Source organism: Hydra vulgaris, chromosome 12 (assembly GCF_038396675.1).
Source record: "Hydra vulgaris chromosome 12, alternate assembly HydraT2T_AEP".
NCBI lineage: Eukaryota > Metazoa > Cnidaria > Hydrozoa > Anthoathecata > Hydridae > Hydra > Hydra vulgaris.
Window position 1 is genome coordinate 17729059 of NC_088931.1, and position 22022 is coordinate 17751080.

A 22022-nucleotide genomic window follows, 5' to 3' on the forward strand; every position below is an offset into this window, starting at 1 on the left:
TTTTTTATAAATAAAAGTTTTTAATAATCATAATTCCAGTTTTAATTTTTATAGCTTATATAACATCAGCAAGAAATATTTTAAGCTATAGTTAAAATAGAAATACGATTAACTAAATTAAGGATAGTTGGAATCTATATATTATAAAAACAATTAGCTGGTGGCGTTAAATAATTTTCAAAAAAATTAATCATTCCTAATCATGTTAATGATTTTAATTATTATCTACAAGAAAATATACACACAACAAAAACCAAAGTTTATACTTTTATAAAAAAAATCCTTTCTGACTAATAGTGCTTTGTTTCATTTTTTAAAGATTATAACTGCAAAACACAAAGAGATTTCATTTTTCATTTCTTAACAGCGTCGTGGAAAATCTAGGTTATTACACATGTAGATATGTATCCATGTATTTATGTAACCATGTAAGTTTTGATACGGTTATACTTTAGATATTTTTAATGATTAATAATTGCGTTTTTTCCAAAATCATCACAAAAAAAATCAATCAGAGTTACTTCAGTTGTCTAATTTTAAAACATGTCTGCCATTCCTTCTTCAAAAAATCGCTTATAAACACTCATAAATTTAGCAACAAATGCTTCTAAGTGATAAATAGCTTTAGTTCCAAGCTGAAGTCTGTGTTCATAATGCGCCGCAAGTTGCACGATTTCACACTTAAGGCTTCCATCACAATTTTTAACAAGCTCTCTTAAAAGTCCCTTGAAAAAAATAAAATTTATTTTAGTTATTGCTGTAGGTCAAAAAACCACAAAAAAAAAAAAAGCGTAATATATATTAATCACATCAAAAATTTAAAAGAATTACAAATCTGTATTTTTTAAGGCTATATTATCAATACAGAAAAAAATATTTACCTTTATAATAACTTCTGCTGGAATGCAATGAGTCAACAACTCATAGATCCTTGTTCGAATTTCCATCAATCTGTTAAAAAAAATTTTCAACAAATATTTTTTTCTCGTTTATTTAAAACAACCTTCGTTTTATCTATGTGTATTACATTAGACAAAAGATAATTTACCAATGAATTTATTACAGAAAAATACTAAAGAAAAAACCTTAACAAACCTTTGAGGCGTCTGTTGTTCAATAATCATATTTGCTGTTTGTTTTAAGTATGTTTCCCAATCTGCTTCTTGGATAGACTGATCCGCTGTAAATGGGTACCTAATGTTAAATTGGTATTTTCGTAAAACTTTCAAGTATGAACCAATAATTAAATACTGCATTCTCAGAAATACTTATTGCAATTTTGCAAAATACACAAAGTAACTTATAGTAGTTGGCCAATAGCTAGCTAATATGGTGTTCAACAGATATATGTGTGTGTATTGGATATTTATTTTATATTATACTTTATATATATTTTTATACTTAATTGGGTTCTAATATTTTGTAGTTTTTAGTGCTTTGTATAGCTTCTGATATTTCTATGGTAATGAATATTTTATGTAGTTTATGATATTTCACATAGATGTTTTGTATTAGTTACTAATATCTTTATTATTATTGATATAAAATAAACTCCCGAAGTTTCATTTGGTTCCGGATATTTTATGTAATAGTTGGTGAATTGTAATGATTCTCATTATTATATAGTTTAGGTAAGGCAAGGTCATGAGCATGATACCCCTGAATTTTAGCCTAGATCTAATAAACGGAAGAGGGTCCTAATAAAAGGGTGGGTGGGGATTTTTTACAGAACACGAATAAAACAATTTAATTCTGGTGCAACTTGCAATCTAATGCACATTTTAGCTGATAATAGCTGTTTCATCATAATTTCAATAGGATTTAATATGCTTATAAGCTTTATACTATGGTAAGAAATAAACAAAAACCTAATTTTTGACAAATCAAAATTTACGAAATTTTTTAAATGCTGACCATTTTTAAAGCCTAATCACACTGAAAGTTTTTATTTGTATCAGTGACTGATATATATTTTCAGATTTTTATTTTCAGTTTTGAAATAAGGGGAGGGGGGGGGGGTTAGGAGGTCCTACTTAGCTTTTATTCGGGAAAAAATTCAGAAAATTAATAAACGTTCCCTTTCCTGTATTAAACACTTAAGAGTACCCTCATTAGGAGTAGCCGCTACCATAGAGGCACAAGCAAAAACTCAGAAATAGAGTCAAGAACATCCTTCATTCATTATCCTAGGCAGAAAATAATGAAACACAAGTTTAAATTTACGCCAGCCTATTAGATAAAAAAGGGATACAAGGCTAGTCAACAAAAATGCTCTGCTTACTTCTAAAGACTTTGCCTGGGAACTTCTATAAGACAATAGTCAGGTGCATTAACATCTACCCAAGATGAGTATTTTTATTGGGGCACAATCTTTTTTTTCTTTAATTTTAAATCAGATTGAACTTCTCTTAGCCTTTTGTCAACAAAAGACTTGCAGCCAAGCATGCAGCAGATGGTACAAGACTTGCAAGCCAAACATGCAGCAGATGGTACAAAATTGCATGTTAGCAGGATAATCATGATGATCTTAATACTTAAGGGTTGTCCATAAACTATTTCATGCAATATTTGACACTTTTGAACCTTTCCTACCCTCTAGTAACAAATTATCATGCTTTAATGACCCCCCTCCTCGTAAAATTATGCAAAAAATTTGTATCCCCTCCCCCTACTTTAATTTTTTTTGGGTTTTTAATATGATACTATTTTTAATTTTCGTAGCTGCTTTTAGCTTTCCAATAAATACTTATTAAAAATACATATAAATCTTAATAATTATTATTTAACATTACTTTAAAAGTCATTATTTGTATGCGCATACAAATAATAAACCCACAAAAAAGCTATTATTTATATGCAAAAAATGTTTAAACTATATTTTAATATTTTCCACAACTTTTTACCATCCCATTATAAATGCGGGAAGCGGCATATACATATAATCCTTTTTGCACTTCTATAATTCAAATTAAAGTTGCATAAATTAATTAAACAGAAAAATTAAATTAATTAAACAATCATTGAAGAAAATACTTCAATGATTGCTTTTCTATAACTTTTTTAGCAACAAGTAAATGGTATAGTGCGGGTTATATTAACATAATATTTTATGCTAATGCGTAATATTATTGTTTAAATAATTATTATATTATTTTTATTTGTAATTATATTAATTATTAACTAATATATTAGTTAATAATTAATATAATTGATATATATATATCAATTATATAATATAATTGATAATATATAATATAATTGATATATATATATCAATCAAAGCTAATATATATATATATATATATATATATATATATATATATATATATATATATATATATATATATATATATATATATATATATATATATATATATATATATATATATATATATATATATATATATCAGCTTAATACTTATCTTAATAATTTTCATCAGCTTTATCATTGACTGATAAAGCCGTAGACGCTGTGAAGTCTACATTAACCTACTAAAAATTAAGGCAATTTAAAAAGTCAATTCAATTAAAGTTAAATTGGAATAGCTGCAGTCGAGTATACATCAACTGAGGGTTTATGATTTAGGCTAAGTACATATCTTTTAGCACTGTTGATGTCATTTATGATCATTATGAACAACTGGAGTCATAACAGACATGAATGAAGTTATATAAAAATATTATATTTTATGAATGCTATTAACAAAACCAATCGCAATAGTACTCTTTTAATCAATAGTTTTTCTAGATTTAAAACTTAAAAAAATAATGTTGTGTCACAATTTGAATAACCCCCTCTCCCCTGTAACAGATTGTCACAAAATTGCTAACCCCTCCCACCACCTTATGACAATTTATTGATGACCCCTTATCCAAACTTACTGTAAAATATTACTGGATTTAATCATACATATTGCTGCAACAACTTACTAGAATATATTATTGGAACAAATTACTGCTATATATTACTGGAACATATCACTGCAATAACTTATTAGAACATATTACTGGAACAAATTACTGCTAAATATTACTGCAACATGTTACTGGAGCATATTACTGAAGGAAATTACTTAAACATAATGGAACAAGTTGCTGCAAAAAATTTTCAGATTTTTTTTCCTAACACTTTGGTACAAAAATTGCCATCTTAAAACAGTTTGTCAATTATTTTGTTATTAATCTTTTGATTGATTTTCTATTATAACTAACAACTATTTTACACAAAATATTTATGTTTAAAACATGGGTTAACTGTTAATTAATTAGAATACATTGCAATGTGAAAACATGAAAGGAATTGAAAAAGTGTTGTAAAAAATGCAAGCCAAATAAATTTTTTAACATTTAATATAGAGATGTATTGAAATCAGTCCCCAATTCTGGGAACCCAGCTAAAAATACCAAGTCTACATCTGAGTACATGGCAATGAGTTTTACAGAGGTTTTGAAATAAAAGCTTATGTAATGTTTTGCCCTAATTACTTAGCGCTAAAAAGTGCTGACTAATTTCAACTAAGTTTAGTATCAATAATTCCACATAAGCAATTAGTCAGTAAACTTCAAACTTTTTTTGCAAACAAAACAATTCATTTGCAAAGAATTTCAGCAAAATTTTCACTCTGTATTCTTCATGCTTTCAAAGCATAAAGAAAACAGTGTGAACATTTTGTTTGAGCAACCATTGATATTAAAGAACATGGCGGAGACAGCTTTCACTGTAGAAATTATCTGAGTGAAAACCAATGATATCATGTGCTCCATGCATTTCTATTCAGCTTTTTTCAATCCACATTTTAATAACATTATCATTTACATGTTAATATTTTAATTTATTCTTGGATGATAGTAACATATACGACATTTTATCAAACAAAATTTTATTACAGATTTTTTGCTGATTGATCATTGTGATAATCCTAATTTATTTGCTACTATTTGGATAGCTGGTACCACTTTTCGTGATAACAGTTATCCAAATACCTTTTGCCAGAGAAAAACAGTTTGCTCCTGGAATTTTTATTTGCATTTCTTCAAACAGTTCAGTATACATTGTAGGAACTACATTTTGACAATATGTTCTACATAATAGTATATATTTGAAGTAATCTGTTATCAGTTCAATGGATAAAACATTTTCAACGTAGTAAAATGGTTAAACATTAAATGTGATCATTTTTCTATAATTTTATGGATTTAAACCAATCTGTGGTCATTGATATGCAGTTGTCTTTTCTCTCCAAGGCTTAAATAAAGTTACTACGCACTGCAACATTGCTGATAGAAGCAACTGAGGCTTCGGATGTAGTGGGAGAGATAAATGATTGAATCGTATCTTTCTTCTCTAGTTCAGACTCTTCTTTGTGGTTTAAGTGCTTTGAGTTTTAAATGTTTTACCATTGCTAAAGTTTCATAAGACTCTTATGCTTTTTTTCCTCTTGTAACTACACTATTGCATTGCTTATACTTGCATGTATGAGGCGTAGTATTTATATCAATGAACTTCACTTCAGGTACCTGGAAAACTGGCAAAATACTGGGCTCCTAGGTCCAATTTGGTTACCTGGTATATCATTAATGTGATGTTCAAAACTCTTACAGTTTTAAAAGCAGACATTTTTTTTTTTTTAAATAACTTTTTAAATTTTCTATGTATTTATTTCATATTTGAATTAAAATTAAAACATAAATTCCTAAAACTAAATATTATTTTATTTTTTTGAGTAATTTCGCTCTAAAGAAGTTTTATCTTGATAAAAAATTTACTTTAATACCATATTGAACCTAAAAATTAATATTTAACATACTGTTGAACTCTACATGCTTCACACATCAATAATGCCCTTCTCATGTTTCCTTCAGCCTTTTGAGCGATTCTATTAGCTAATTCACTGGGAAGATTTAGGCCTTCTTTTTTACATACACTATTAAGCGTTTGCACTACCTGAAATCAACACAAAAAAATTGAAAATTATAAAATGTTTTAGTTAAATTATAAATAATAGTTATAAACTTACACTTTAGTTAATATCGAACTTGTATATTTATAAATTTTACAAACAGTAGACTCCTGGTTTATCTAACTGGCACTTATTTGAGATTCAAGTTTATTAAATGCAATTTTGTAAATTTTTTAAAAGAACTTTTTTTTTTAAAGGTAACTCACCTCACCTAAGTCGAGAAGGTCACTACAGATGAGGAGGCTACTTAATTGTGGTTACAACCCTCTCTTAACTCTATAACTCAGAAACACGAACCCTGACAAACAAGGTCGTGGTGGGGATTGAAATCGGAACCTCTCGCTTATGAAGTGAGTGCTCTACCACTACATCACTACCGCATTAAAAAATTTATTTAGTCTAAAACAACAGTTTTTACAATTTCCAAACTTTTTAAATAAAATTGTTTTACAATTGTGAAATGTAGCAGATAAGACTCATACCTTTGTTTACATTCCTGTAATTTTAATGTGACAAATATTTAAGTCTGTTTATAAAAAGATAAATCCATTTTAGTACATAAGCAATTTCTGTAATTAGTAAAAACTAATTACTATAATGACCAAAATAACATGCTTCCTAAAAAGCTTAAAATAATCAAAGATTGCACAACCAATAGCTGATCTCTTTTCGACAGTGTTGACAGTGTTCGGCAGTGGCCTCAGATAAAACCAGATAAGAGTCTAAGTCTTATATTGAGAAAAAAAAATTTCAAAAATTTAGAAAACATGTTATTTTTCAAGGACTTAATATAAATTTATGAAGATATTCCAAATGTCAGCTTCTTTTATATACAAAAATTCTTTAAAAATTTGATAGTAATTTATAAAAGGTCAACTTAAGGCGGATTTTAAGTTATTCAAAATTTCTGTTGTTTAAGTAAATTCTTACTCTCTGTAGAGGTTTAAATAACCAGGAGTTTACTGTATTTTTATTTAACCAAACAAACCTCTTCAGTGCTGGGAGAAGGTACACGAATACCAAGACAACGACTTTGAATAGCAGAGATTACTTTGCTAGTTGAGTTGCAACATAAAATTAGCCGACATGTAGCAACATATTTTTCCATGGTTCTGCGCAAAGCATGCTGGGCATCTTTTGTTAATCTATCTACTTCCATTAAAAGTATAACTAAAAGCAAAATAAATTTGACAATATACAAAGGTAAAAGGTATTTTTTAAAAATAGTTTGTGTAGGTAGAGACAACAGATCAATGAAGCGATATTTTTTTCTCAAGATTTTTCTTAGGCTCAAATTAAGGGATCGCAAATTGCGATATCTGGAAATGGTTCCAGTTTTTAAATTCTTAGTTTTTCAAAAACTGTAAAGTTTTATTCAATAAAAAATATTTATATTGATCTTAAAATTGTGATATAAAATTTCATTATAAAACCATATTACTATTATTATTTTTATTGTTATTAAAAGTTAAGATTTAATCTTTAATATTTTAATTCATTTAATAAATTATCAGATAAAACTAAAAAAATAAAGCATGTTACATTAAAAATAAAACAACCGCAAATCACAACAGTCTTAAGGAATTTAATGGGTGATCAAATATTTTAAATAATAGAAATCATAAAATAAGATATTTTATTAAATTCTTATATATATTTTTTTATAAACCAAACATAACTGTCAATTAAACGCTGAATAATGCAGATATTTATATAAAATTATGAGGAGTTAAAAAACATATAAAAACTATATTAAACCACTTATATTTTAAAACAAAACAAAAAAACATAAATATTTTCAAATGTCTTTTTTTTTTATTAAAATATTATTAATTTTGTTATCAATTAATTTCTAATTTTAAAAAAGATATAAATTTAACATATAAATGTTTCCTCCTAAATAAAAATTAAATTTTAATGTTTCATAAAAAGCGCAAATAGCTTTAGTATAACTTTTTATTGGTTGGTTTTTAAATTTCTGTGCATATTTTTCGGAACTTTAGTTAATTCTATTTTTTTTTTATAACTTTTTTAAATTTATTTATAATACTTAAATTAACTGGTGTTTAAACAAATGATAAATTTATGTAATTTTTGACTGTTATTATTTAAGTCTATAAAATTATTTTTAATTTTAAATGTGTTTTTTATAATAAAAAACTATCAATCACAAAATTATTTGGAAAAAAATTGCTGAAGTAATGCATTTGTTTAAAAAAATCTTAATCAAATGCCAACATTTGCATAAGCAAAAATGAAGAAACGTGACATTTGCTATTTTTTAAACAACGTTTAAAAAAGATGTTTTTCTGTTTTTTTATTTTTATAGCATTTTAAAACAGCCTAATTTACTTACATTTAAACATTGTGCTGTATTAAATATATCGATTTCTAAAAGAAAAAATAACAAATCTTAAGGTAAGGGGGGGGGGGTGCCACCCACATGACCCTCCCCTCACTATGGATCCACCTTTGTATGAGCCTATTTACTCATGTGAGGAAATAATAAAGATTAATAGAGCTGTGATAATTTTTTTTTTTTAATTTTAGCTTACAATTAAGTTTACATTAAATGTTTTAATTTTTTCTGCTTTTTTTCTATTGATTTTGTCATTCTTTAAAAATTTTTTTTTAATATTTTATTCTCTTTTTAGTTTTATGGATTGTTTATTTTAATTTAAGTTTGCTTTGTCTTTTTAGCTACTTTTTTAAAAGCGGTAATTATCAAAACTTGCAAGAAGCAATGCCATTGCAAGTTATGATATGCTTGGTCAAATAAGGCGTGTGACAACACGACTCTTACGCAAAGGCCTGAATCTCTATTGTTATTTTCAAAGTTATTCACAAAACTATGTATACTTTTATGAAGTTAAAGCATCTTTTAAAGGTAAATACCTTTAAAAGATTTCTGTGATGTAGAATCTAGTTGATGAGTTTGCGCTGTTGTCTTTATTAGCTCTTGAATTACAACACGATCATAAATTCCAGCATCGCTAAATTTCATTTTAAAAAAATTACATATAAATCTTTTTATTTAAAAAAATCTAATACCAGTCATCTTATTTTTTAAAAAATCTAATAAAAGTCAATTTATTTATAAAAAATCTAATATAAATAATCTAATACAAGCCATTTTTTAAATATAAGTATTGGATGAATATGCCATAACTGCAATTTATGAAAACAGCTATTTAAAAAAAACTTATATTTCAATTTTACTGCTATACGTCCAGACAAAAGCAAACATATTTTATTTACACGAATACACATAATATATTATTTCTAACAACTTTGTACCTGGGATTTATTTCAATATGGTAGTTGGAAGAAATAGAAGAAATTTCAATTTTCTTTTTAGAAGGTGTCTAAACAATAAATTTCACATAACTTAATCATCAAATCATCAACAACTTTATAATTTCACATGATTCAAATAAAGCTTAAGTTCAATCAGTTTAAATTTACACAGGGATCATCTGATTTGTACACTCTTTAATAAGATCCTTATGTTTTGAGATGAAGAAAGGATTATACTAAACTGGACAATAGATTCATCATTTATACAAAAAATTAAAGAAAAAAAAACAAAAAACAAACAAAAAAAAGCACACAAAAAAAGGCCTTATAAAACTTCCTCAAGACTCACAAATAAGAAGTTTTCAAAACAATAGCTAATAGAAAATTATTTTGTAGTGGATTAAAATCAGTCTTACACAGGAAGATGCACAACCGCACGCAATCATATGCTTTTTTTTTTGTTTTTTATGTTATATATATGTTTTAAAAGATAAACATTTATCATAAAAAATACATAACTATATAAGTAAAAAAAAGACAACAGTTTATTAATACTTATTATAAAAATTCATTAGAAGTTTTTTGTTACTTCATTAAAAAGCGCTTTGATAATATAAAAGCATTTAGGATCAAACTTATTTGATTGTAATAGCTTTCTAAAATATTTGTCTTTTTTTTTCAACCAAATTTTGTTTATCTTTTCAAATGTATTAACTTTAATTATTCTTATATTAAAATTCGCTAAAGAGACTTACATTGTCTTAGAATGTCATCATTTATAAAAACAACAATTTTTTATTTTTTTATAACATATTCTATAAAAAATGCACACTTAAATAATTTATATATTATAAATAAAAAAAATATATACAACTGTCAAGTATACTTAAAAAAAAAAAACATCAGTAATTTGTTACTTTATTTAAAAGCGTTTCGCTAATATAAAAACATTTGTTAAAAGTATTTTGATGTAATTTATTTCACTTAAGGTATAATTTAGAATATTTTTCATTCAACAATATTTTTACAATATTTTTTTAAATAGTCAAATCGTCAGAGCAAAATGTAATTTGCCTAGTCATATAAAGATGTGCGATCGCACGTCTTCCTGTGAAAGACGGATTAAAATATAATTTACAGTACGCTTAATAAATTACTATAATATATTATTTTTATACATTTACAGCATGTTTAACATATTACAAACATATCAAATAAATTAAAATGTTATTAAGAATTTCAAACTTTGAAAAATTCATTTTGTTTTATATGTTTGTTTTATGCGAACTTTTTAAATTTTTTGAACTTTTTTTTAATAAATAAATTACAAAAACCAATAAATACCAATAAAAAAAACAGATATCAAGTATCCATATATACTAAATATAAAAAAAAAAAAAACTCAATATTTATTACCAATTTAAAATAAAATTTATTTACTTTAATATCTTAAAAAAAGACAATATCCTAAATAAATTACCAAGTAACTCTGTTGTTCCAATTTCACTTTCTCTACACCGGATCCATACAATTCTCTTAATATACACATAATTCTAGTCTTTTTTCCTGCTCCTGAGGGGCCATATATCAAAAGATGAGGGAAATCAGCATTGTTTACCTGCAGTGTTATAGAATTAAAATTCAATTTATACAACTATATACTACATTCATATATAACTTCTAACTTTATGATAATTTTGGAAAAGAAATATGTTTGTTACATAATCATATATATATATATATATATATATATATATATATATATATATATATATATATATATATATATATATATATATATATATATATATACACACACACACATAAATATATACACACACATATATATATACACATATATATATACACACATATATATATATATATATATATATATATATATATATATATATATATATATATATATATATATATATATATATATATATATATATATATATATATATATATATATATATATATATATATATATAGGTGTTACGCTGTTTTCATTTTAAATACGAAATGGCAATTTTGTCTAAATTTTAAGAGTTTTATGTTATGCCAAAGATTTTTTCAACTGAAACTTTCAATTAGCTTTTTTAAATAGTTTTATTTAGGCATTAACTAATTTTTGCAAAAAACATTTTCACTGCAGTTTAAAATTTTTTTTTTTTTAGATGAAAAAACCACTGTGAACCAGAGAGCATATTAGATTTGATGGAGTGTCACCTGGGATTTTTTTACTGATAAAGTACTGTTTTTATTATACTAACATGACTTAATCATATTTAAAATTAGTTTCACTTGCTAAGAGTAAAAATAACACAAAATTCTGAACCTCCTCCCCAATTAAAAATGAGGGGGGTTTTAACTTTAGATTTTAGCCACAACTCCTGAATTCCAAAGTATTTTTTAATGAAATTTGAAATCTATTGATTATTTTTTATTTAGTTTGTTAGTATAAAATTTTTTCTTGAAAATACGTTTAACAAAGGTGGGCATGGGTTATCTAAATTTTTGGGTTTTATATGTCCTCTTAAAAAAAATTAGCTCCAATACCATGACTTTTTCGATGACAGCTTTATATAACAATACAATCAAATTGAAATTTTTTAATGAGTATAATTTCTATATAAAATTAAGTATTAAAATCCTTTAATTCCAAAATTAACAACAGCAGTTTTCAATCTATCTCCATAATATTTATGAATCTGTGCATGATTTGCTTCACCACACTGTTCTACATATTTTGACAAGCCCCATCCTGCATGCTTTACAAAAGGAAAAACAATGCAACATATAATGTAGATTTTCCATGAAACCTTTAGTGTCTTTCCAAACGAAGAAGTTGTTTCTTGTAGGCATAGAAAAGCATCACTAAACAATGATATTTTGCGTTCTGAGTCAGAATCAAGATATTTTCCAAAGCTTCTTTTACAGATTTAAAAGTTCTTAAGCTTTGGACTACAGAAAGTAGATATGGTACTTTAAGTTGCACTTCAAGTCGAAACGAATCAAGCAACTTTAAAATTTTATTTGCATTATTACCATCCCATCCAACTCCATCCAACTTCTTTAAATTATGTAGTGTTTTTTAACCACAACTCAAAACCGTTCAATTAGAGAAATCCTGATATCTTATTCATTGCTCCAATAAGAAGATGCAGCTCAGGCAGAGCAACTAAATTTTCTAGCAAAGTATTTTTATCCGTGTTAAGATATACAGGCATTTGTTCGCAGTATTATCAAATTCCTTCGTGGAAGATCTGATTTATCCATTTTTCACAAGAATCAAGATTGCCAATAGTTCTAAGAGTTCCTATATCAAGTTAACATTTGCCACTACAACACAAGCAAGCTTTTTTACCTGCGTGTGATGAATGATCAAATAATACATTAGCATATTTAAGATCAAAAGCAAATTTTACTTCTTCTATAATATAAAATTCATCTAGTTGTACTTTAAGATTACCTAGTTTTTGAACTATATTTCTTTCAACAGAGTCTTTTCTATTTAATCCAGTTCTAATTGTAGAACAAAGTTTTTTTGTTGCATTGTCAGAAAGTTCAGGAGAGACTTGCAGTTTCATTCTGTTTGAAGAAAAAGGTGTTTATTAATCTGTTACTCTTTAAATTGGGATCTCCAACTTTAATAAAGATACGTGTTCAGCATATTTTTAATTCGAAAACTGTTCCTTTTTTTATACCTTTGCTCTCTATCTTTTTTGTTAACTATAGAATTGCCTATTTGTTCTGCATACTCTTCTAATTGTAAACAGTGGCAAATCAAGTTGTCTACAACAACAGCTTGTGTAGACTGATGAGAAACACCTCGCCCAATAACAAGAAAACAAATACTGCATACATTTTCAGATACTTTCAGGCCAGTAAATTCTGGATCATTGATATCCAAACATGAATCTGAAGATCGCCTTTGGTTGGCCCAATCAATCTAAAGCATTTCAGACTACAAATTAACAAATTTTAACTACAACTTAAAAATAATTATGCAAAGAGACTTGTTTGTAATAATTTGATTTAGTATTGTTATCTAAATATATATATATATATATATATATATATATATATATATATATATATATATATATATATATATATATATAATCATTTGTTGTATTTACTGCCACCATTTACATAAGCAGGAATAAAAGACCACCTATATAGTCTATAATAATGTTTAAATGTATAATATTTCAATATTATGTAAAAAAGTTTAATTTTTTTTTGTAAATATATATTACAACACATACACAGAAAAATTTAAACTTTTTCACATAACATTTAAATATTATACATTTAAACATAAAGATTTTATATTTAAATGTATGCTATTTCAATGTTATTAGATTTAGATTTTTGTGTGGATTTTCTATATGGGTGGTCCTTTATTATTTATACTTTACTAGTATTAGTATAAAACATATAGTACAAGTATATAAAATACCTTAGCAACTCAAACTCCCCATGATACTATAGAAGTATGGCTACTCTTGAGAAGGTATAAATTTTGTTTACAATTACCACATGACATTAGGAAAAGCCATAATATTTTTATCGATCATTATATATGTAAAAATTGATAATATCTTGTATTTGGGTGGTGACTTCTAGTTGCGACTTAGATCTAGCACTTTTAACTCAACACACAGCAACTTTCAACCCAACACATTGCACAAACCGAATCACATAAGAAACTATTTCCAGACATAATATAATTGGAATTTTTATTAAATGAATACTATTATATTAGGCAAAGAGTAACTTCAAGACTAATTCTATTAACGCAGAAGCGTTCTGATATTTTATTTAATTGAAATAGTTCAATTTGTAGTCTTGTATACTAAATTTGCAGTAGCGACCTTTTTAGGCAAGTTTAAAATTTAAATTAAATGATTTATCCGGCAAAATAAAGATTTCTTCTAAGTAAAACTTGGAACGCAATTTTACTTACTCATTTGCACATTTTATTTGAAAACTGATTTAACAATTTTATTGTCTTATTTTACTTTAGCAAGTGAAACTAATTTCAATTATGATTAAAACATGTATTGCCAATATTTTGTAAAACAATAACAAAAAATATTCCCAATATCGCAAAAACGTGGTAAAAAAATATATTCTTGGCTAACAAAGTAACAAGTCAAGTTTTCAGTTAAATCTAAGTATGCCCCAAGTATGCAGTAGTGGTCAAATGTGGTAGCGGTGTAATGATAGAGTGTTCGCTTCATAAGCAAGAAGTTCCAAGTTTTCGTGTTTTGGAGTTAAAGTGTTGAGAGAGGGTTGTTACCATAATAAAGTAGCCTCCTCAACTGTAGTGGCCTTCTTGGTCTTAGGGAGGTGAACAAAAAAAAAAGTCAAGCAAAGCCAGTTCAATTCAATACGAGTCAGTCCTGATTCAATAAGTAAACAATTCAAAATTTATTTTTAATCTACTAAATCCCATTTCATACTTAAAACGCATTAGAAACACATGTATAAATTATATTTAAGCTAAACGCATGCTTTTTTATGAAACATTACATTTGTAAAAGATCAAATTTAATTGACTGTCAGATATTGAAGCAAATGACTGTCAGATATTGAACATGGTAAAGCATTTTTTTTCAAACTTATATTGCAGTAGATGTTTACTAAATTTTTTTTTCTAATGAATTTTAGAGCTTGATTGAGAATCTTGTACTTGGACTTGAACTTCAGGCAAAGTCACAATTCATTGGCATTAATCCTTTAGAACTGCAGTACTAGTAGTACTGCATGCAACTTGTTTCACTGCGCAGAAGCCTTGTTTGCCAAGGTTCATGTTTCTAAGTTAAAGAGTTGAGAGAGGGTGATAACCACAAAAAATTCAACTGTAGTGACCCTCTTAGCCATGGGAAGGTCAAGAACAAAAAAAATATATAGGTAAAGGAATCCAATATTTTCAAAAATATTGCTAAATTTCATACAGCTACTACCAATAACAATTACACCTGCTAAAAATAGACTTAAAAAAATATTTAGTTTTAAAACTTTTTAAAATTCGTTAACATTTGCATTTTACTTGCTAAAATAAAAACAAAACAAATTTGTATACAAATTTGCTTGAAAAAAACAAAATATAAAAGAACTTGAGTAGTTATAATCAGTTGTTAGAATTTAATCTTTTTAAAACTATGAAAAAATTTGTCAACTGCTCACTTTAATTTTATTATATATATATATATATATATATATATATATATATATATATATATATATATATATATATATATATATATATATATATATATATAATAAATGTAAAATAGGTCAACTACTCACTTTAATTTTGTTATATATACATATATGTCTGTGCGTGTGTCTGTGTGAGGAAAATAAGAAATAGAAGGTGAGCGGTCAATTCAACCGGCTATCACATGGAATTGATAGTCAATTGTTTTTCTGGACAGTCAAAATTAAATTTTTTTTTTTCATTCAAGTTTTTATCTTGGTAATCGAATCTTATGAATAAACATTATAAATACAATAACTTAATGCTTGAAAATTAAGAAACTAATTCCTTTTAAAATTATAGTTTTAAATAAAATCAATGAATTTTTTAAATAGAAACTAAGGTTCAAATTACCTGCTAATGTTAATAGTAAAATAACTGTTAAAAATGTTAATAATAAACAACTTACGCACGCACACATTTTTTATTCAATTAAAAAAGGAAGTTGGGTAACATCCAAGTAATTGAAATCAATTAATGTTGAACTTTTTTTAAATATCAAAACAATTTTTATAAAACATTAAAAAAATTTAACTAAATACTTAATACCTCATAAAAAAAGAAATCATTTTATGAAATGTTACCATAGCAATTACTTATGTTACATAACATAAGTTTGAATGAAAAAAACAAAAGTACAAAAACAAAGTTGAAAGAGAAAATGTTAGTAGTTACAACAATTTCAGTTAATAATAAAATAAGAACTTCGATCTTTAAAGTTAACAATGTTAAAGAAGAAAAATGGTCACACATTTTATATATCTGCTCATTAAAATCATTTTCAAAACTGATAATGCTAATTAGTCAATAATAATGTTATTAACTTAATATGCAGATACCATTCAAACTAAATACTTAATATTAAGAAGACAATCGTTTAATGAAACCTTATTATAAAAATTACTATTACACAAAACAAGATTTTTACTAAGAATCCTATTATACAAAAAGGTGCCAATGTGCAATTAGTAATTTTAAATTTAATTATAAACTATTCACTCATTTATTGCAATTTGCGCCTAAAACTAATGAGAAAATAAAAAGATTTAAATAAAAAACCAAAACTAAGTGACTAAGTACAGTTGATAGAAAAAATGTTCTTAGTTAAAAACAGCAATTATTATACATTATTGTATTATTGATAAAATAATATATTGAATATTTTTTAAAATAATAATAAAATTAAAGCTTCGATCATTTACGAAAAAAGATTTTCCCTACTACTAAAATGAAAGCAATCTAAATATTTTTAGCAAAAAAATTAACAGATCTAGTTTATATCATAAATAATACTCGTCAACTAAGCCAATTAAAGTAGGTTATCAAAAAATAATTACCGAGCTAAAACCATTTACGGTTGGCATCGTTTGAAGACAGGGTTTGACAAATTGACAAACATGCAAATGTTTAGCAATTTGTCAAACCCTGTCTTATAAAACATTTTTTATTCTGTTTTTATTTTAATTATTTTATCAGGAATTTAAACAACGCTTGTTTTCCGAACTTTTTTTTGTTTTGTATTTAAATTAAAATTAAAAAAGTATGCAAACTTGCATACTTTTACTGTCACTGTACCTTAAGACTTTAGGAACTTTTATCTATCCGGTTTTTTTTCCGGCATCTGAATGTTTTGGAACTGCCAACTGTTTCTTTACTTTTTAACAACTGTCTTTTTTCTATTCTTTGTTTTCTAGTAACACTCAACTTGTTTTTTTATGTTCTGACCATTGAACAAAGTTTTTTTTTTTTATTTATGAAAAGTTTAGATCTGACTAAATGTTTTCACTTTGTTGGTTTGTTTAGATAATAGTAACTTTTTTGTGATGTGCAAAATGTAAAATAAAAAGCAAGTATAAATTACCATGTTTTCACTGTGGTTAGTTAAACATACCCTCTAAAGTATTCTAGTAAAATGACACTTTCTTAGTTTGAAAAATGTATTGACATTTAGAATATTTAAATATAACTGTTATACAGCTATGCACAAAAGCTTAATTGAGATGGTAATTTTAATCAAACTTTTCAGGGTTTTTTCAACTAAAAGAAATCAGGAAAATGAATTTAATTAATTTTTTTATTTTCAAAAGAACAATCTATTAGCTATACAATTAACAATAATAAGATAAGATAGATAAAAAAAAATAATTCAAGAAAATTAAATAAATGATTATATAACCATAAAATGAGGTGCAAAAAAGTTTAATCGAGTTAAGGTTGAGAATACAAAAAATAAAAATACAAATTTAATATCTAAAGTATCCTCCTTTGGCTTGATAGCAAAGAAGAACTCACCTCCGCATTGATTTGACCAATTTCATGCATATCTCATGTGGCACTTTTAACCAGTACTCGTTCAGAAGTTCCTTCAAATGCTCAGTTAATTGAATTTGATGGTTTATCAATTAAGTGTCAATCCATGACAAAATACTTTCTATTAAGTTAATATCTGGTGATCTAGAGCACTAAGGCAATTGATCTTCTTTGTGGTAAACCAGTTTGTTATACTATGTGCTATTTGTGCTGGAGCCCTGTCTTGCTGGAAGATATATTGCTTCTGCCATACAATTGTCTTGCCGATGGAATCAAACATGTTTAAAAAATGTTTTTGTAGGTATATTGATTGATACAGCCATTATACAGCTCACATTAAACAATCCCATAAGCCTACTGAGCTTCTACCACCTTGTCGTCTTGCTTAAAAATAGTGCTCTCAACATTTCTCAGCAAATCTTTTAACGTATATTCTTCCTTTGTGGTTCACAACTTGAAAACTTGACTCATTGCTTTTAACGTATATTCTTCCTTTGTGGTTCACAACTTGAAAACTTGACTAAATCACTTTTGCCTAATCTTTAACTGTCCAATGCAAATGTTCTTTGCACGATTTTCGTCTTTTGTGTCTTATTGCAATGTAAGACCCAATACCTTTTTTTGCTAATGATCTGCTAATAAGTTCTTTGCTTATATTTCGATTAGAAAAGGATTGGTTTAATATTTGCCAGCTTTTTGTTGCTGAGCCTAGCATTTTTTCTACTGGTTCTGAACATGCTACTTTTGTCACGGTCACTAAGTTTCAGTGGTCTTCCAGAACGAGGCATGTCAATGATACCTGTTAGCTATTGGGTTTTTACGGTTTTTTGCACGCAAAATTCAGAAACACCCATTAGTTTACTAATTTGTTATGAAGCTCTGATTTGACCAGTCCAATAATTTGCCATTTGATGCTTTTCTAGCCATTTGCAAGCAAATTGAAATTTAAAATATTGCATTTATTCTTTAAATAAATGTTTGCAAGTAAAATATTTTTTTGTAATTTTAAAATTATTTATTTAAGAATCATGAGTACTCTTAATTTTTATAATTTATAGCGGTATTTAAATATAATTAATTAACTCGATTAAGCTTTATGTTATCAGTAAAATATGTATAATGTTTAGCTGGTTTTACAGAAGTAGTGTAGTGCGTGTGAATTTTTTGTGTGTGTCTATTTTAAGTGTCTATTTTTACAAACATAAATAGCAAAACACAAAAAAAATAAACTTAAAATCTATATCTGTTAAATTTTAATGTTAGAAAATCTGGCACATAGTTATGAAAAACTCTATCTCAATTAAACTTTTGTGCATAGCTGTAAAATGAATACAACATAACCAGTAACATGAATAACAACTTCCTTAGAATTTTCACAATAATTAAAGACACTATGCTGAATATTTTTTCAGACTAACAACTTTACACAAACTTTTTATCATACTAGTACACAAACATTTCACATTCTAGTACACACCCATGTTCACAATGTGACATAATACCAAAATATCTTGCTAAGCTCGGATCTCTAAGAACTTTTGAATCAATCAGGAGGGATTTTCCAGGCTTGGTCAAGAGGCCTGGAAAATCCCTCCTGAGAAAAACTTTTAAGTAAACAAATATCAAAAAAAGAAAATATCAAAATAATAGACTTTGAAACTTGTGTATTTGAAAAATTATGGGTTAATTATCATACAACTGTGTGTGTGTGTGTGTGTGTGTGTGTGTGTGTGTGTGTGTGTGTGTGTGTGTGTGTGTGTGTGTGTGTGTGTGCGTGTGTCTATATATATATATATATATATATATATATATATATATATATATATATATATATATATATATATATATATATATAAATTAGTAAAAAACACTTATCTAACTTTTTCTTCTACTTGAAGTTTCACCATTGCTCATGGTTTGAAGTTTCACTTGAAGTTTCACCATTGCACCATGGATCCTCAGGAACTCTTCCTGATGATCCAGCAATGGTGAAACTTCAAGTAGAAAAAAAAAGTTAGATAAGTGTTTTTTACTAATTAATTATTGCTCTGTTCTTTAAGAACATTGAGCACTCTATTTGCAAAATACACTAACATAATTTATATATATATATATATATATATATATATATATATATATATATATATATATATATATATATATATATATATATAAAGGTAATCATAAATCCAATCTTAACGATACAATTTTGTGCTATGCTTTTTACAGTATTTTTAAGAGTGCCATGGTATAAACATGTTTTGCAGTGTTATTTTTTTTTTAAATTTGTATCAGCATAAATTTTTTTTAGTACTAGAATAGTTTAACTTTAATTCTGCACCAAAATATTTTTTCTAGAACTTCGTTTATAATGGATTTATTCTTGTTTGAAACTTCCTTGTTGTTTGTGCATTAGGTATGTATTGAAGGAATGTTGGGATTTTTTTCAAATATATTCAGACTTCTGCAAAAACCTTTCTTCTTGCTTTCTGCCAAATTTCATGAAAAAAAGCTTGCCCAGACACCCTAATAACCTATTTTTAACTTGAGTTCCGCTATACACTAGTGTAGTTGAGGAAGGGCATATTATATTAAATATTTGAATATTAACAGTGTTTAAATGCATATTATGATTTAAAATAATATTGAATAGTATATATAAAATATTTAAAATATAAAAAAATCAAACTTTCAACAAAATATTAAAATTTTCTTTAAAAAAATACAAATTTTGAATATATTCTAACATTCCACATACATCTTTTATGAATCCTTATTCTCCGTTTTAAGACCGTTTTTTTGATACTAAGTTTCATGAATTTTGATAAGAATTATGTTATGCTATGATATTTATAGTTAAAAAAAACTTGGTCACAGTTTATTTAACTAATTCATATATCGAAAATTCGACACTTTGAATGCTATAACTTTTCATAGAACTATTTGATTTTAATAATTTTTTTACATTTAGAAGACTGTAATGAAGCTCTTTTCAATGATATATAACAGTCAGTATTTGATTAATTTAAAAATTTCATGTCACATACCTAATATGTGTGTGTGTGTGTGTGTGTGTGTGTGTGTGTGTGTGTGTGTGTGTGTGTGTGTGTGTTAGTGTTAAATGATTTAGCATACTTCACAAAACAATATATATACACAACATAAATACACAAACTAAATAAATCTTACCAATTTTTTTAATCTACCTGCTTGTTCTAGATGATATGTTAACTTTGAAAGATTGGTTGGTCGATGTTTATCAATCCAAAGACTCATTGCAATATATAATTTCTTATTAAATACTAAGTAATTTATTGTTAACTTTCTCAAATCAACAATGAAAAATACTGATCTATATAACTAACGTAAATGTATGAGTCATCATAGTTTTTAAATGTTAAATAAAATACAGTATAATTTGAAAATAATAAAATTTAATAAATAGCCTTAAATTAAAGTGTCTGTTCTATATTTTAGAAAGATCAGATTACAGTAAAAAACTAAATTTAATTAAAAATTTAAAACTTTCTTTTCCAATGTAAAAAAGAGGATATGTCACGTTACTTGATGGGTGATTTTTTGTTCTCTGCTATCCTATTATATATTTTTATACAAGTTACATTTTTAAACAACCACAAAATCAAAATGTACATTTTCGGGAATATACAAACAAAATATATTTAAAAAATTATTTTGTTAAAGTAAGGGTCGTTTTTTCTTTACTTTTCTATATTAAAAAAAGGACTGTTGGCTTTTACAGACGATTGTCAATTACGAATGACAAACTTAATTCTACATATAAAAAGTTTAATTATATGTAGTCTTAATATAACTACATACATGAATGTTTACATCATTCATCAGAAAAATACTTTATCATATACTAAAACTTTTATCAAACAAATATAATTTTGGGGTATTTTCACATTTTTTCCTAAAACCATTAGCAATATTTATCGTTAATCGCGGTAATTTAGATTGAAATTTATTGTAAAGCAGTAAGGTTATCAACGACATATTTAATTTTTTTACAACTTTTTCGAAACTCCCGCCATAGCATTTTAGAAAAATTGCGGTGTTCAGCTTAAATTCCGGAGTGCGAATCGTCAATAAGTTCGCCGAATAAATTTGCAAAACATTGGTTTAAGTGCGAATCAATTACAAAAACCAGGGCTGGACAA

General features: G+C 26.0%; 1 protein-coding gene across 1 annotated transcript; it reads right to left on the bottom strand.

The window, feature by feature from the left end:
• Positions 1-160: 160 nt before the first annotated feature.
• On the bottom strand, positions 161-21203 carry LOC100206290 (replication factor C subunit 3). The gene is made up of 9 exons (XM_065812404.1): positions 21031-21203; positions 10738-10875; positions 9258-9325; positions 8856-8953; positions 6949-7130; positions 5808-5944; positions 1096-1194; positions 882-951; positions 161-725 (listed from the first exon to the last, which is right to left on the bottom strand). The coding sequence occupies exons 1-9, from the start codon at positions 21115-21117 to the stop codon at positions 537-539; spliced, it is 1068 nt and encodes a 355-aa protein (XP_065668476.1). The 5' UTR covers positions 21118-21203; the 3' UTR covers positions 161-536.
• Positions 21204-22022: the final 819 nt, after the last annotated feature.